Here is a 17,415-nt window from a genome sequence, read left to right on the forward strand (position 1 = left end):
TTAATATTTTCTAGTATTGAGATCCATCATAGGGTCTCAATACCGGAAAAAAAATGCTTCCGTTTTGTCCCCATTCATTGTCAATGGGGGACAAAATGTAACAGAACAAAACGGAATGCTCCAAAATACATTCCGTTCCATTCTCATACCCACAATGCAAGTCAATGGGGACGGATCCGTTTTCTCTGACACAATAAAAAATGGATCCGTCCCCCATTGACTTTCAATGGAGTTCATGACGGATCTGTCTTGGGTATGTTAAAGATAATACAACTGGATCGTTCATAACAGATGCAGACGGTTGTATTATTAGTAACGGAAGCGTTTTGCTGAACCCTGCCAGATCCAGCAAAACGGTAGTGTGAAAGTAGCCTGACTGGAATATATATATTTTCTTGTACCTACCAATAGAAACACGTTTAAAAAATATGAAAATGGCTACATCCCTGTATCAGTTTTCTCATATTTAGATTGCTCACTTTCTAAACATGAAAATGGATTCTCTCTTGAATGAGTTTTTTGGTGTGCAACAAGAGCTGATTTCTGAGTAAAACATTTCTCACACTCTGAACATGAAAACGGCTTCTCCCCTGTGTGAGTTTTCTGGTGGTCAATAAGACCTGATTTACGTGTAAAACATTTCCCACATTCTGAACAGGAAAACGGCTTCTCCCCTGTGTGAATTCTCTGATGTCTAACGAGAGCTGATTTCCGAGTAAAACATTTCTCGCATTCAGAACAGGAAAATGGCTTCACTCCCATGTGAATTTTCTGATGTCTAACAAGATCTGATTTATGCTTAAAGCATTTCCCACATTCTGAACAGGAAAACGGCTTCACTCCTGTGTGATTTCGTTGATGTATAACAAGATTGTTTTTGAGGGCAAAGCATTTCCCACATTCGGAACATGAGAATGGCTTCACCCCCGTGTGAGTTCTCGTATGCAGAACAAGAGTGTTTTTGAGGACAAAGCTTTTGCCACATTGTAAACATGAATATGGCCTCTCCCCTGTGTGAATTCTCTCATGATTAACAAGATCCGATTTAATGTTAAAACATTTCCCACATTCTGAACATGAAAATGGCTTCTTCCCTGTGTGAATTCTCTGATGTATGACCAGATAGGATTTATCTCTAAAACATTTCCCACATTCTGAGCAGGAAAATGGCTTCTCCCCTGTGTGATTCCTTTGATGTATAACAAGATTTTTTTTTAGGACAAAACATTTCCCACATTCTAGACATAAAAATGGCTTCTCCCGTGTGTGAGCTCTTTGATATTCAACACCCCTTATAGGGTTTTCGTTTTGCGTTACAGTCTGTAAGGAATCAGAAGATCGGAACTGTTTAAAATAATCAGATGATAGATTTTGGTTGTGAATGGATGAGGATATATCTGGGTTAATGGCATGTTCTTCGTACGTATTTCGTGTAATACCCCGATCATCTACTTTAAACTCTGTAGATATCAGATGTCCCTCTGAGCTCCTGATACAATCATCTGCCAAGAACAAAACAAATTTTATTGCTTGTAAGTAATATATACATATAACAATTCAGCGGCGTAACTACAAATGACAGGGCCCCACAGCAACTTTTTGAACAGACCCCTACCCCTTAGCAACTTCTTTGCAACCCCCTCTCCGTGTGTAACCTCCACTCCTGTGGCTAGTCGAGATCGCTCTCTCCGACCAGGCCCAACAGCCCCCCTGTCCGTTTAGTATATAATGTCATTGTACTAAACTGTTGAGGGGGCCCTGACAATAAAATCTTTTAGTCCCCCTCCTGTGTGGGTCCCTTCTGAGTTTGGGCCCCAAAACAGCCTTTTCCCCTATAGTTACTCTCCTGTAACAATTCCAAGGCTAAACAAGGAGATCATTAGACCGAGTTCCTTTGAGATATTTTGGGAAGGAGTGGAGGATTCCTTAACAGAGGGAGGTGAGCAGAATGGCAAGTAGGAAACTAAGAAAACTCCTTAAAGTGTTTTTCTCCAAGACATAATTAAAATGTGCTGAGTGCCAGAGAACCATCAGAAACTTTTGGTCGTCACCTACACCACAGTCCACATCTGGAGATGCTCAGGGGAGCTGCATGGAAATGACATCCACTATCACAAAAAGATGACCATTTGAAATCCATATTTCCAGACCCCCCTGTTGTCAGACGTTCACTGTCCTGGCAACATAAAAAAATTATGTCCAAACATGTCCACATATAATGACCATAGACCAGGTAAAGATTCCCACATCAGGATTACAAGATCCAAGAAATCCACATCTTAATCTGCACATAAAAATCCACACTTGTGTTTTTTCCAGCTGATATTTCCACCATGGATAAAGGCACCCTTATCTTTCTTTTCCTTTTGGAAGGAAAGCGAATTTGCATACATTTTTCCCAGAAACCCAGAGGAGTGTTGCCTGGTCCATAAGACTCCTCACGCCTATTAGGCGATTTACGTAAGGACAAATAGTACCTCTCACCTAGCTAAGCCAGTTCTCTCTGCTCTGCCCTGATGAGGGTCAATCCTGAAACAAGATTTTTGCTGATGAGGCTCACGTTATGCTTTAAAGCCTGGTTAAAATGTTGAGCACTGACTTTGCATATCTTTTTCCCATAAACCTAGAGGAGCATTGCCTGGCCTATAAGACTCTTCACCCCTACTAGGTGAAAATCCCTCCATTTAAAGTACTTTCGATTCGGGTACAATCTATTTGTACCTCTATCAAATTTGTTTGCCAACTCAGACGTAAACAAATTTGAAGAAATTAGTTTATCTTTAGAATAAATGTGTTGCATTGATATATGTCTTTACACATCACTTAAAGAGGACCTTTCATGGGTCCAGACATTATGAAATAAGTAGGGGGTTGTGTAGGGCATAGCATTTAGGGTTGTTTCGGGTATCAAACTTTTGATACCCAATCGATACTTTTAGCCCGGTATCGATACGATACCGGGATTTGTCTTTTTATCGACAGAGTGCGCCATGTTCCCTCAGTAGCACAGGGAAGAAGGAAGCAGTCTCTCCCTCCCCCCTGTGCTGCTGCCGCTGCCTCCAATGGTGCAGAGGGGCGGAGGAGGGGAGGAGCTGTGGCTGCGCCACCAATGATAACTAACGTTTAATACATAACAAATGCAGGCGGCGGCAGAAACACATTGCCGACACCCTGCCACTGACAGGGCGCTGCGATCCGCGGCAATTAACCCCTCAGGTATATTAAACGTTAATTATCATTGGTGGTGCAGTGCGCCCCCCCCCCTTCCACAGTATTAAAAACATTGGTGGCGCAGTGGCCACAGAGCCCCCTCACCTCCTCTCATTAGTGGTAGTTCTGATCGGAGCCCCAGCAGTGCAATCCTGGGGCTCTAATCGGTTACCATGGCAGCCCCAGGACGCTACTGAAGCCCTGGCTGCCATGGTAATCTCCCTGTTGCCCTGTGCATAGTGTAAGATCCTATTCACCCTAATAGAGCTCTATTAGGGTGAATGGGACAAGGGATTAAAATATCCCAGGTTCTAGCCCCTAAGAGGGGAAATAGTTATTAAATAAACTGTAAAAAAAAAAACTAAAAAAAAACACCAAAATATTAAGTATAAATCACCACTTTCCCAATTTTACATATAAAATATATAAACAATAAATAAATAAATAAAATATTTCATATCGCCATGTCTGAAAAGTCCAAACTATTCAAATAATAAAAAATATCTCCTATGCGGTGAACGCCGTAAAAGAAAAAAAAGAAAAGAAAAAAATGCGCGATTCGCAAAAAAATAGGTCCGTTCGATTATGGGCCGGACGTTCCATAAAATGCGGAATGCACGCGGCTTTTTTTGGCCTTTTATTTTTTTTGCGTGGTATGAATGGAATCGAGTATCGCAATACTTTTTATGGTATCGAAACCGAATCTAAATTTTTGTATCGAAACAACCCTACAGGCATGTAGAGCGTCACAGCCAGGAAGAAGGTGGGCGGCGCTACAGCCAAGAAGGAGACACGCATTGAGAAACAGGGAAGTCTCCTCCTCCCTGTACCGATGATATTCATTTCCATACCGGGCGGGAAAAGTAAAAGGGGGGCACAGCAGGGGAACGGAGCGCCAGACAGATAAGCTAGTAAGTGATCTTACATGTCTGCACTATGCCCTACACAACCCCCTACTTATTTCATAATGTGTGGACCCATGAAAGGTCCTCTTTAATGAATACAACCCTCAGACCAGGTGTAGTCATCATAACTATAGACCAGGTTTTAATCAGAGGAAAATAAAACGTGCACACTCTTTATCTTTGACCTGCTCCAATATTTACTGCTATAACTGTGTACTACTCTCCCCATATGGATAGATCTGTTTTACATCAATTGTCTCCTTTACCACACTATTCCTATGTCCTTTTGTGTATAAATACACTATATGGAGAATAGTATTGGCATCCACATCTCAATCGTTTATTTCAGGTGTTTCATTCAGTGCCACTACTACATGTGTATAACAGCCAGCCCCTAGGCATGCAGTCTGCCATTACCACAGGTGTATAACATCCAGCCTCGAGCCATGCAGTCTGCCATTACCACAGGTGTATAACATCCAGCTCCCGGTCATGCAGTCTAACTATACAAACTATATATTACACTTCATAAACACAAGATATACATCATTACAGGTGTATGACATCCAGCCCTGGCCATGCAGTTTGCTTTACAGACATGTGTAAAATAGTGGCTTGTTGTTAAGTGCTCAATGAATTCCAGCATGGTCATGTAACAGGAGCCACCGCTGACATAAGTCACTTCTTGACATGTCTTCCTTTCTAGATATTTCACCATCACCTGTAATTGGTATTATAGCAGAGTGGAATGAACCACAGCAACTCAGCCATGAAGTGGAGACCACATAAAGTTACAGAGCAGGGTTGCTGTCTGCTGAGGAGCACAGTGCAGAAAGGCGTGCCATGGATTTCCATGGGTGAACAGCTGCCTGCAAGCCTTCGATCACCAAGTACAATGCAAAGCGTCGGACTAGTGGTGTAAAGCATGCCGTTCCTGGAATCTGGAGCAATAGAAACGTCTACTGTTGACTGACCAATCACATTTCTCTATCTGGCAGTCTGATGGACAAGTTTGCATTTGCCGAATGCCATGAGACCATTACCTGCTTGACTGCCTTGTGCCAGCTGTAAATTTAGGTGGAGGAGGAATAATGATATGGGGTTGTTTTTGAGGGATTGCCCTATGCCCTTTAGTTCTAGTGCAGGGCAACTTACAGGAGTTATGTAACAGCGGAACACCAGCCTGCTTGACTGTTTTTGTAAACTCAGTCACCTAGGACTGGTGCTTAGTCCCATTTTAGTGTGGAAATGGCGAGATGGGACAACTCTTATCTACTCTATAATGTTAGAGTTTTTACAAGCAGTTATATAAATGAATGTGAAATGTTCTATTCACAAGGATATAGTGGTGTGTAATCTGGATTCTATTTGCTTTTTATTAGGGTCCATTTACACGTCCGCAACTTGCGGATCCACACAACATGGACACCGGCCATGTGCGTTCTGCATTTTGCGCACCGCACATGGCCGGCACTATGATACAAATGGAACATGTTCTATTTTTTTGCTGTCCGCATCTGCTGCGGCCCCATTGAAAATGAATGGGTCCGCACCCGTTCCGCAAAATTGCGGAACGGATGCGGATGTGTGAAAGGACCCTAAAAGACATTTTCTGGTAATTGCATACATTTTTTAATAATCATTTAGCTATAAATTGCATACCCTTCCTCGTGTACGGAATATGGATTTACTCGACTGGAACATATATTTTTCAAGTACATGTTAATAAAACAAGTTGAAAACAATGAAAATGGCTAATTCCCTTCCCCAGTGTTCTCATATTCCCAAGGAAAATATTGCCCACGTTCTGAACATGAAAATGGCTTCTCTCTCGAATGAATTTTCTGATGTGTAACAAGAGTTGATTTCTGAATAAAACGTTTTCCACATTCTAAGCATGAATATGGCCTCTCTCCTGTGTGAGTTTTCAGATGGTCAGCAAGGGTTGATTTCCGAGTAAAACATCTCCCACATTCTGAACATGAAAATGGCTTCTCTCCTGTGTGAATTCTTTGATGTCTAACAAAATCTGATTTATGTTTAAAACATTTCCCACATTCTGTACACGAAAATGGCTTCTCTTCCGTGTGATTTCGTTGATGTATAACAAGAGTGTTTTTGTGGACAAAACATTTGCCACATTGTGAGCATGAATACGGCTTCTCTCCTTTGTGAATTCTCTCATGTTTAACAACTTCTGATTTGAGGTTAAAACATTTCCCACATTCTGAACATGAAAATATCTTCTCCTCTGTATGAATTCTCTGATGAATGATCAGATATGATTTATCTGTAAAACATTTCCCACATACTGAACAGGAAAATGGCTTTTCCCTTATGTAAGTTCTTTGATGGTCAACACTCCATATGGGACTTTTATTTTGCAGTACAGTCTTTGATGACTCAGAACGTAGGACCTTTTTCAAAGCATCAGATGATGTTTTTTTGCTTTGAATGTCTGAAGGTATATCTGAGATAACGGCAAGTTCGTCATATGCATCTTGTGTGCCACCCTGATCATCTACTTTAAACTCTGAAGATATCAGATGTTCCTCTGAGCTCCTGGTACAGTCATCTGCCAAGAATAAAACAGTTTTATTAGACAGGGCTTCCGTGAAATATTTTGAGAAGGAGTGGGTAACAGTGTTGGAAGTAGAACCGATAATAAGGTGTCACTGACCACTGAGGAAGCTCTTTAAAGTGTTTTTCCACTGAATATAATTACTATTGATAATGTGCTGGTGATTACATACTTGGGTCAGTATATTTTTATTGACAGGCTGGTAGTAGGCGTGTTCAGGTGTGGACTTTTTCATACTAACTCTTTAGCCTGCCCTGATGGGGGCCCAGTCGTTACTCTTTTCCAAAAAAAAAAGTAAATGAATCCTCTAAATATTTGTTAATGAGGGTTCATAAAAGATTGAAAAACAGGTAACAATCTTAGTCTTCTTATCAATACTATCATTGAGTGGTAACAATCGTGTTTTATTAAGGCATTCCTAATCACTATGATGCAACTTTACCTTGAAACAATTACAAAAAAATATATTTAATCTATCACTTTCATTTTCAATCACCTGATAATCTTCGGAGAAACTAAATTAGTAACAAATATGTTTTCCGAGGACATGATTACAAACACTATAATAGTACAAAGCCTACAAAACGGAAAGATCCAACATTATCCAAACATAAGAATGTAATAGTTTCTGGAGGTTCTTTCCTGCTCATCCTATGGCTGCACAGAAAGACACGTAGAACAAGAACGTTAGAGGTTAGAAACGTGTCTGCAGAATCACTTGGCGCTGAAGATTTGTTCCAGTGCATTTTCATATTTTTGTTGGAATAAAGTGAAGCTAAGATCTTTTTTTACCTACTACTTGATTATTTTTTTCTTTATTTGCCTCTCTGTCGTAGTACTATATATGCACAAGGTAAAACTTGGACTGCTGGTCTTACTATTTATTATGGATAATAGTTCAAAGCCTACAAAACTGAAACATCCAACATTATAGAAACAGATGAATAAAATCTGTCTGAAGAGTCACAAAGGTTCTTTCTTGGTTATCATACAAATGCACAGAATTTTGTTTTATATTTCCCTTACTAGTAGGACTGAATAGACAGGTTAATTAGCAAAAAAAAGCACTATTAAATACATTAGCTCTTTAAAATGCCCAACATGAAAGAGGATCTCTGTTCCTGGCAGCAAATTGCTTTCTTATGGCCAGGTACCAGAATGTGGATTGTCACAATCCATCGGGCACATGGGTAGACAGGTGTGGGGTTTAAATGCTCCCATTAATCCCTCGGAGCAGTCACAGATTGGTGGCAGTGGAGTTGATGTAGTAGCTTTATAGAAAAGGAGGCATAACTAGGAGAGTGTCCAGAATGTGACAGGACAAATGACAAGACAAGCATGTTATCCAAGACAAGCAAGTCATCCATGGTTGAGAGCCAGGAGGACAACAAGTACCGGGCATAAATTTCAATGGACAAGGCAGGAGCATGGTCATGAAGAAAGCTTAAAAGGGGTTTCTGAGATAGGTCATCAGGATCTCATCGGTGGGGGTCCAACACTTCGAAACCCCACCGATAAACTGTTTTGATAAAAACAGTAAAAAAAAAATCTCGGAAAACCCCTTTAAGTCAGTCAAGGAAATACAGTAAATGCCCTCAATCACTAGGCAATAAGTTCCAGAATGACTCCTTAGGACCATGTCCTTTGTAATCTTTAAGATAACAGATTTTTAGAAGGATCTATTTTCAATCCAGAACGTGCCTAAAATTTCAAATCTGCTGCAGATTTGATGGCAGACAGAAGGAGTAAATTTTTGTACAAAACGTGTTAATGGCCAGTGGGTGGAGAAATATTATATAAAAAGCTACTAGGGATCTAGAGCTAAGGTGGCAATTGAACAATGAAAGTAACCAGGTTGTTCTTTTTCAGTAGCAGGAAAGCCCAGTGACATTTGGTGCATGCTTATAAAATGGAACTTTAAGACTGATCTTTTTCATAGAGCACAGAAATCTTTTTTGGGAGAAATTTGGAGACACAAATGTTGATGCCTGATAACACTCCTAGTCATCTTAGCAGCAGAAACTTCCAAATGATAGTAAACCTTTATCTAGATGTCTTGGATATTTCTACAATAACCAAAAACGGCAGAAACTAGAGGCCGAGTAGTTTACCAGAAAACACGAAGACCTGATTGTTGTGGGCAAACACTGTGAAAGGTAAGTGATCTGACCAATTATTCTGGTGATGTTCACAAATGTATGGAGATATTGCTCAACGACCGGACTGATCCCCTCTGCCTAGTTCTTGCTCTGTGGATAGTATCCAGAACAAAAGTCCAAGGCATCATTCAGGACTTTACATTATGCCCTCCAGAATTTGGAGATAAACTGCACCTGCAGATCCGAGACAATGTGTGCAGAGAGACCATGGGAGGCAGAATAGCTCCTTGAAAAAGTTCTCTGCTAGCTTACGATCAGATACTGACCTAGACAACTAGGGCCATATTTGAGAAATGATCCACCACCACCCAGAACATCAGCAGATATGTCAGTAGCAGCTAGGATATGGCTAGGATCAAAGACATGAAGGAGCCTCAGGAAGGGGATCAGATAGATCAAAGGACCTGAAAAGGGCATCTGCTCTGATTGTTCTCTGCTAGACAACATTTGAGAACAAAAACATAAAGGAGAAATAGACCCAATGTTCATTCTATAGATTTAGCCTGTGAACAGAGTGGATGTATTCCAGGTTTTTCTTATTAGTGACAATAATCACTGGAAAATGTAGCACCTTCCTAGAGGTGTTGCCATTCCTGGAAGGTAAGTTTCACCGCCAGCAGCTCACAAACTGCAATCAAGTTATTTTTCTTGTCATAAGAGAATATCTTGGGGAAGAGTCCACAACACTGCAGTATCCTCACTGACTGCTTGGAGAGTAGGGCATCCACTACCAATCAACAAAGCACTGACCTCCATAAAAAGGTATGCAATGCAGATGATAGACAACTGAAGCAGAATGAAAGCAGGACCTGAGATGGACAACTGCTTGTACTGCAGAATCTGGTCAGTCTCAAGTATTTACTCATTAACATGAGTTACTGCATTGGGAAGCAAAACAGCAAATTTCTGAATAATTTGGAAATAATAATTTGAGAAGCCGAGGAATCTCTCAAGAGGCATGAGACCTACAGGTTGTGACTAGTTCATGACATTGAAGACTTTGTCATGATATTATTCTTTTTGGAGACCTGCACTTCTACCAGGTATCAGCTAACAGGAAAGGTAGCTTGTGTTACTCAAAAAGGCACTTCTCCAACTAGGCATACACAAAGCATGTAGTGGATGGATCTTCAAATCCCTGGAAAAGATCAGGATATTGTTCAGGTAGATCAAGACATCGTACTGGTAGATGATATCCCAAAACAGTTCATTCATAACCTGGTAAAAAACAGCAGGAGAATTGCAAAAGTCAAATGGCATCAGCGGTTATTTGTAGTGATTTTCCCAAGCGATTTTCACTACTAAACAGGTGGTAGGCCGACTATTGGTCTAATTTTGTGAAGTAACAGGGTGTGTTAGTGTGATGGAACAGCTTGAAGGTAAGAGTAAGCAGGTACCGATTCTTCACTATGATCTTATTCAGGTCACAGTAGCCAACGCATGGCCTTAAAGATCCAACATCTTTTACAAAACAAATCTGCTTCTTGCAGCAGAAGATTCCCAGATAAAGCCTTGTTCAGATTTAAAGTTTAGGATGGCAATGCCTCCATTTTAGGTATGGTCAAGGCATGAAAGAAAAGGGATGTCACATCATAGGGACATGGTAGAGCGTCTGCTTTTTTTTTCTTATTGAAGCCACCTTCATAGTTCTGATATTGAGAAAGAATTTGCAGCATTTCAGGTCCAAAGTTCTATCCCTTCGGATGGATATTCTTGCTTACTCACTGCCATATTAATTTCACGTTTTCCTTATGTATCCTATCTAAATGGGGATTGCAGAAACCATTCTGGAAGACCCTGTTCGTACTTTGAGGTTGCCTCCCATAATCCCTCCTCAAACTGAAAGCAATTAGCAAAATTGTGGGTCTTGTACGACTAACATCAGACAGATAATCTCCTGTTGCTCCAGGGTTTTTAAACTTTTTTCTTCACGATTCAGATGGCAGTTTTGAAAGTTTTAGAAGACAGAAACCATCCAGAAAATATAGCACTAAGTAGTCTGTGATGTTCACTACCAAAATGGAGAAGATGATAACCTTCTTCTGTATGGTCTTTGTAAAAATTGTTCTTAGAAGTCTTCCATATTCAGTCAGCTTCTGTGTAAGATTGTCAGCAGGTGTTGTAGTTGGCATCACAGTAGATTCAAACTCCTGTCACAGGAGACTGAGAAACAGGTAGTCGACGGCCATACTGACCACAGACATACAAAGCACTTTGTGAGAGGGAGGATTCACAGGGACATTTATGCATATGATATACAAGTCATGGCCGCAAGTGAAATTTTTCCAGAAAATGAAGTATTTCTCCCAGAAAATGATTGCAATTACACATGTTTTGTTATATACATGTTTATTTCCCTTGTGTGTATTGGAACAACACAAAAACAGAGAAAAAAAAGCCCCAAAAAAAGATATACACTACTCACAAAACGTTAGGGATATTTGGCTTGTGGGTGAAATTTCAGGATGAACCTACAATGCCCTCTAACCTTTACAGGTGCACTTAATGTGACCTTCTCTAAACTTCTGAATTCACAACTGTTCAATGTTTAATTCCTTTTGCTACAACTTGCTGTTGTTCTCCAACAAGGAGCTTAATGGCAAAATACACAACAGGAGTTTCATCCATGAATTGCTCAATAAATTTCCTGGCTCAATTGGTATTTAAACAGTCCTCCTCATCATGCTGTTCACATTTTGACATCATGAGACCAAGACGTTACCTAACAATTGATCAACAGTGCCTTGCCATTGCGAGGCTTGAGTTCAGATGTTCTTAGAGAGAAGTGCCCACTGATCTTAGAGTGTCATCAGCAGGATGCAACAGAGATACAGAGAAAATGTGAGTCACAGAAAGGCATAGAAGTGGACGTGCATTGGCCACATCCCACACTGATGACCGCTTCATAGTGAACAATGCCCTGTAGAACCGGATGATTAATGCCACACAACTCCAGGCACATTTAATGGAGGCAAGAGAAACCCAAGTGTCAGGTCAGACCATTCAAAAAACGTTTACATCAGCGTAGTCTACGTGCTAGACAACCTGCAAGGGTACCTGATCACACCACCAGGCACAGCCATCATCGTCTTGCATGGGCCAGGGAAAGCATCTACACTGGACGAAGAACCTGTGGGCTTCAGTGCTGTTCACTGATGAAAGTCGATTCACGCTGAGCAGAAATGATGGCCGCCAACGATGTTGGAGACATCAAGGTGAGCGCTTCACATCAAGCCACTGAGCCTTTGGTGGTGGTTTTAAAGTGTGGGTAGGTGTGTCTAGTCAATACAGAACTGCCCTACACTTTGTGAATGGTCCAGTGACAAGCCCATTCTACTTAAAGAACATCATTAATCCAGTCATTGTGCCTCTGCATGAACACAGGCTTAATTTCATCTTCATGGACGACAATGCGCCAGCTCATAGAGGTCGCATCATTAGGGAACAGCTGCTGGAGACTGGGGGACCTCAAATGGAGTGGCCTGAACTTTCTCCAGACCTGAATCCCATTGAAAACCTATGTTATCAGCTTAGTCGCCGTGCAGAGGCTCGTAACTCTGTACCCCAGAACCTCAATGACCTTAAGGCCGGCCCTTCAAGAAAAGTGGGATGCCATGCCTCAGCAGACAATAAGTCGACTTGTGAACAGCATGAGACGTCATTGATACTTATGGCCACATGACAAGTTATTGAGACACTGACATTTTTGTGGGAGTGTACCCAGAACTGGGGTTGGCTTTTGTTTCAATAAATAGTTCGAGATGAGGAAATCACCACTGCTGCTTCTAATTAAATGCCCTACTTTCATGATATAATATCACTGTAGTGTGAACTTTTTACATTTTCCATAAATTTCACCCAAAAGCCAAATATCCCAAACTTTTTGTGAAAAGTGTAATTTCACGCAAAACTCCAAAAATGGGCCACACAAATTTACTGGCACCCTCAATTTAATATTTGGTTGCACAGCCTTTAGAAGAAATAACTGAAATCAATCATTCCTATAAGCATCAACAAGCTTCTTACACCTCTTGAGCGGAATTTTAGACGACTCTTCTTTTGCAAACTGCTCCAGGTCTCTCATATTTGAAGGGTGCCTTCTCCCAACAGCAATTTTGAGATCTCTCCAAAGGTGTTCAATGGGATTTAGATCCGGCATCGTTGCTGGCCACTTCAGAACTCTCCAGTCCTTTGTTCCCATACATTTCTGGGTGCTTCTTGACGTATGTTTGGGGTCATTGTCCTGCTGGAAGACCCATGACCTGGGATGCAAACCCAGCTTTCTGACACTGGGTCCTACATTGTGACCCAAAATCCTTTGGTAATCCTCACATTTCATGATGCCTTGCACACAGTCAAGGCACCCAGTGCCAACAAAACAAACCGAAAACATCTTTGAACCTCCACTATATTTGACTGTAGGTACTGTGTTCTTTTCTTTGTAGGCCTTATTCCATTTTCAATAAACAGTAGAATGATGTGCTTTACAAAAAAAACTCTAGCTTGGTCTCATCTGTCCACAAGACGTTTTACCGGAAGGATTTTTGCTTACTCATGTACATTTTGACAAACTGCGGTCTAGCTTTTTTATGTATCTGTGTCAGCAGTGGGGTCCTCCTGGGTCTCCTGCCATAGGATTTCATTTCATTCAAATGTCGAAAGATAGTTTGCGCTAACACAGATGCACTCTGTGCCTGCAGGACAAATTTAATTTCTTTGGAACTTGATTGGGGCTGCGTATCCACCATCCGGACTATCCTGTGTTGCAACCTTTCATAAATTTTTCTCTTCCGTCCACGTCCAGGGAGACTAGCTATAGTGCCATGGGTTGATTATGTTGCACACCATGGACAAACGAACATTAAGATTAGTGGTGGTAATAGCAAAATTGTGTTATGGATTCCGTTACCACGAACCATAATGCAATTCTATGACGGAATGCCTTTAGAGCCATTCCGTTATTCATGCCATCATAATATAAGTTTATGGCCTGCATAACGGATCTGTCCCGGTTCCGTTAGGCAGGAGAGGACTCCAATGCATAACGGAAACGGGACAGATCAGTTTTGCAGCCCATAGACTTGTATTATGACAGAATGAATAACGGAATGGCTCTAAAGGCATTCCGTTATGCATTCCGTCATAGAATGGTGTTATGGTCTGTGGTAATGGAATCCATAATGCAATTCTGCTTTTACCACCAAACGAAGCGTGAACGAATTTCAAAATATGAAATTCGCTCCTCTCTTATCAAGATATCTGGAAATGGTTTTGTAACCTTGAGATATTTTTCCACAATTTTGGTTCTCAAGTCCTCAGACAGTTATTTTCTCCTCTTTCTGTTCTCCATGCTTAGCGTGGCACACAATGCAAAGATTGAGTCAACTTCTCCCCTTTTTATCTGGTTTCAGATGTGACTTTTATATTGCCCACACCTGTTACTTGCTACAGGTGAGTTTGAACGAGCATCACATGCTGGAAAAAAAATAGTTTACCCACAATTTCGAAAAGGTGCAAACAATTCCGGACCATTTTTGGAGTTTTGTGTGAAATTATGTCCAATTTGCTTTTTTCCTCAGTTTTTTCAAAAATGTGTATAACAAAATATGTGTAATTGCAATAATTTTCTGGGAGAAATACTTCATTTTCTGGTAACATTTCAGGGGTGCCAACATTTGCGCCATGACTTGTATATACAGAAATTCCTGGGACCCCTACCTGCAGGAATAATAACTCTGCATAATTTACTTAAATGTAAGAATGTTGCCACCCCTGGCAGTGGCTATGACACTGCAGCCTCGCTAATCTAGAGATTGTTGAAGGTTCCTGAAGTGTTATCACATAGATTATAGAGTGATATCAGAGCCCGGTGATATCATGCAATAAGAAAACCACTTTATCACCACAAAAACTGCAATACCACCATACAGTGGCTGACTAACACTCTACACAAGTGTCCAGATTACCACCATACGGACAGTGTTTACAGCGATCATACACTGGTTAGATAACAAACAGGCAGTCTGCAGAGTATCGTCCCACTGCTGAATAGACAAATTAAAAAATACTGAGCAGATACAGTCAGAGCCTGAATAAACAAGTAAATCCAGCGACTCACATGTAATGTCTTCTCTGACTCGAGTCATTTGTTTCCCCCATCTTCTCATCTGGCCCAGGCCATCATGACAACTTCTTCCAGCGACCATACTCGCATCTGTAGAGTTTGTCCCACAGACATCTTTGGCTCCATTCTTTCCCAGCACATCCTCACACTTTTCACATCCCCCTAATGTGCTGCCTCCTTTAATAGTCTCATCCTGCCGTTACCCAGACTGTGCTGCTCAATGCCTCCAAATACTGTATTGCACTTTACTGAAAAAACTGTGCCTCGCAGTAAATAGGGCCAAACAAAGCGCATGTTCTGTACAAAGAAAGACAATACTGGGAAACATGTTATCCTTTTTCTTATTTTAATGTCCTGCACATCTACCTAGTGAGATTGCTTTAGAAGGACTATAATCTTGTACAGTGGCATGCAATGGTTTGGGCACCCCATTGTCAAAATTACTGTTACTGTGAACAGTTAAGCAAGTTGAAGATGAAATGATCTCCAAAAGGCATAAAGTTAAAGATGACATATTCCCTTTGTATTTTAAGAAAAAATAAATTTATTTTCATCTTAAATTTTCAAAATAACAAAAAAAGGAAAACTTTGGGAACCCTGCAGTTAGTACAAACTCTTTTTGTAGCCAGCCAAGAGTCTTTCAATTCTTGTTTGAGGGATTTTCATCCAGTCTTCCTTGCAAAAGTTTTCCAGTTCTGTGAGATTGCAATTTTGAGATTTCCAAAGATATTTAGATCATGGGTCTGTAAGGGCCATGTTAGAACATTCAGCGTGAGCCTTTTGAGGTAGTCTATTTTGGATTTTGAGGTGTGTTTAGGATAATTATCCTTTTGTAGAAGCCATCCTCTTTTCAGCTTCAGCTTTTTTTACAGCTGTATTATGTTATGTTTTCTTCCAGAATTTGGTGGAATTTCATTGAATCCATTCTTTCCTCTACCTGTGAAATGTTCCCCGTGCCACTGGCTGCAACACAACCGCAAAGCAAGATTGATCCACCCCTATGTTTAATGGTTGGAGAAGTGTTCTTTTCATGAAATTCTGTGCCCTTTTTCTACAAATATTCCTTTGCTCAGTGTGGCCATTCAGTTATTTTTTTTAACCTTGCTGGTCCACAGGACTTGTTTCTAAAATACATCAAGCTTGTTTAGATGTTCCTTTGCAAACTTCTGACACTGAATTTGGTGGTGAGGATGCAGGAGAGGTTTTCTTCTGATGACATTTCCATGAAGGCCATATTTGTGCAGGTGTTGCTGAACAGTAGAACAATGTACCACAACTCCAGGGTCTGCCAAATCTTCCTGATGGTCTTTTGCACTCAATCGGGGTTCTGGATTTGCCTTTAGAGGAATCCTACAAGCAGCTGTCTCTGAAATTTTCTAGGTCTTCCAGACCTTCTCTTGAACTCAACTGTTCCTGTTAACTGCCATTTCTTAATTACATTTTGAACTGAGGAAATAGCAACCTGAAAATGCTTTGCTATCTCATAGCCTTCTCCTGCTTTGTGGGACTCAACTTTTAGACTTAAGCAGCTGCTTAGAAGAACCCATGGCTGCTGTTTTTGGTACAAGGTTAGAGGAGTCTGGGTATTTATAATGCCTTGAGATTTGCATCACCTGGTCTTTTCTAATGATGATTGTGAACAAACCTTAAACCTAACAGGCAATTTAAGGTCTGAGACCTCGGTCTAAGTTATCTGAGGGCTCAAATCTCCTTGGATTCCCATATGTTTACAAGATACTCCTTTTCTTTTTTCACTCTAAAATTGTACAAAACTAAAATAATCCACTGATTTTGCTTAAAAGTGTGTTTCATCTTTAACGTTATGCCTTTTGGAGCTCATTTCATCTTCTACTTGCTTAACTGTTCACAGTAACAGTAATTTTGACCAGAGGTGCCCAAACTTTTGCATGCAACTGTAGATAACCCCCAACCAATTTTAGAATTAGATTGCTGGCACCCAGACATCCTCTCATGATACAACTTAATTTGGAAGATGATATTCATTTTTCAAGTTTGCCATGAGAATTACTGGGTATTAAAGATGATCTACCATCTAGGTCTCTTCCTCCTAGTTCCTGGTGACCATCATTCCTGGCACTCATAGCTCTGACCTTACCGACTACTTCTCTTATTTGGGTGTACGTCTCCATGTTCTGTATTCTGTTAGCACATGGAAACATAATATGACCCTAATAGAAGCTAATGGTTCCTCAGTCCCATAACAGGCCTTGTACACATAGGTATATTTTATGTCCACATTTCAGGTATATTTTTTACATCCATCCTATAAATATTTAGCGTGTGTCATCACCTCTAACGCGATCACATTTTCAGCTATAATTAATCAGCATTTTAGCAGAATGGATAAAGAACCTAAAAATATCAACGCAAAATTGTATTCAGTGAATAAGTAGAATCTGTGGGCTTTACTTAGTG

The 17,415-nt window shown here is 40.6% G+C and overlaps 1 protein-coding gene across 1 annotated transcript in view; it reads right to left on the reverse strand.

Moving 5' to 3' along the window:
* Nucleotides 1–326: 326 nt before the first annotated feature.
* Nucleotides 327–17,415, reverse strand: part of LOC121004473 (oocyte zinc finger protein XlCOF22-like) — a 137,906-nt gene continuing 120,817 nt past the window's right edge. The window contains exon 8 of the mRNA XM_040436709.1: nt 327–1,502. Within this exon, the coding sequence (XP_040292643.1) occupies nt 439–1,502 (1,064 nt within the window). The 3' untranslated portion in view covers nt 327–438. The remainder of the gene's footprint in view (nt 1,503–17,415) is intronic.

This window comes from Bufo bufo, chromosome 6, assembly GCF_905171765.1.
Source record: "Bufo bufo chromosome 6, aBufBuf1.1, whole genome shotgun sequence".
In the NCBI taxonomy this organism is placed as follows: Eukaryota; Metazoa; Chordata; class Amphibia; order Anura; family Bufonidae; genus Bufo; species Bufo bufo.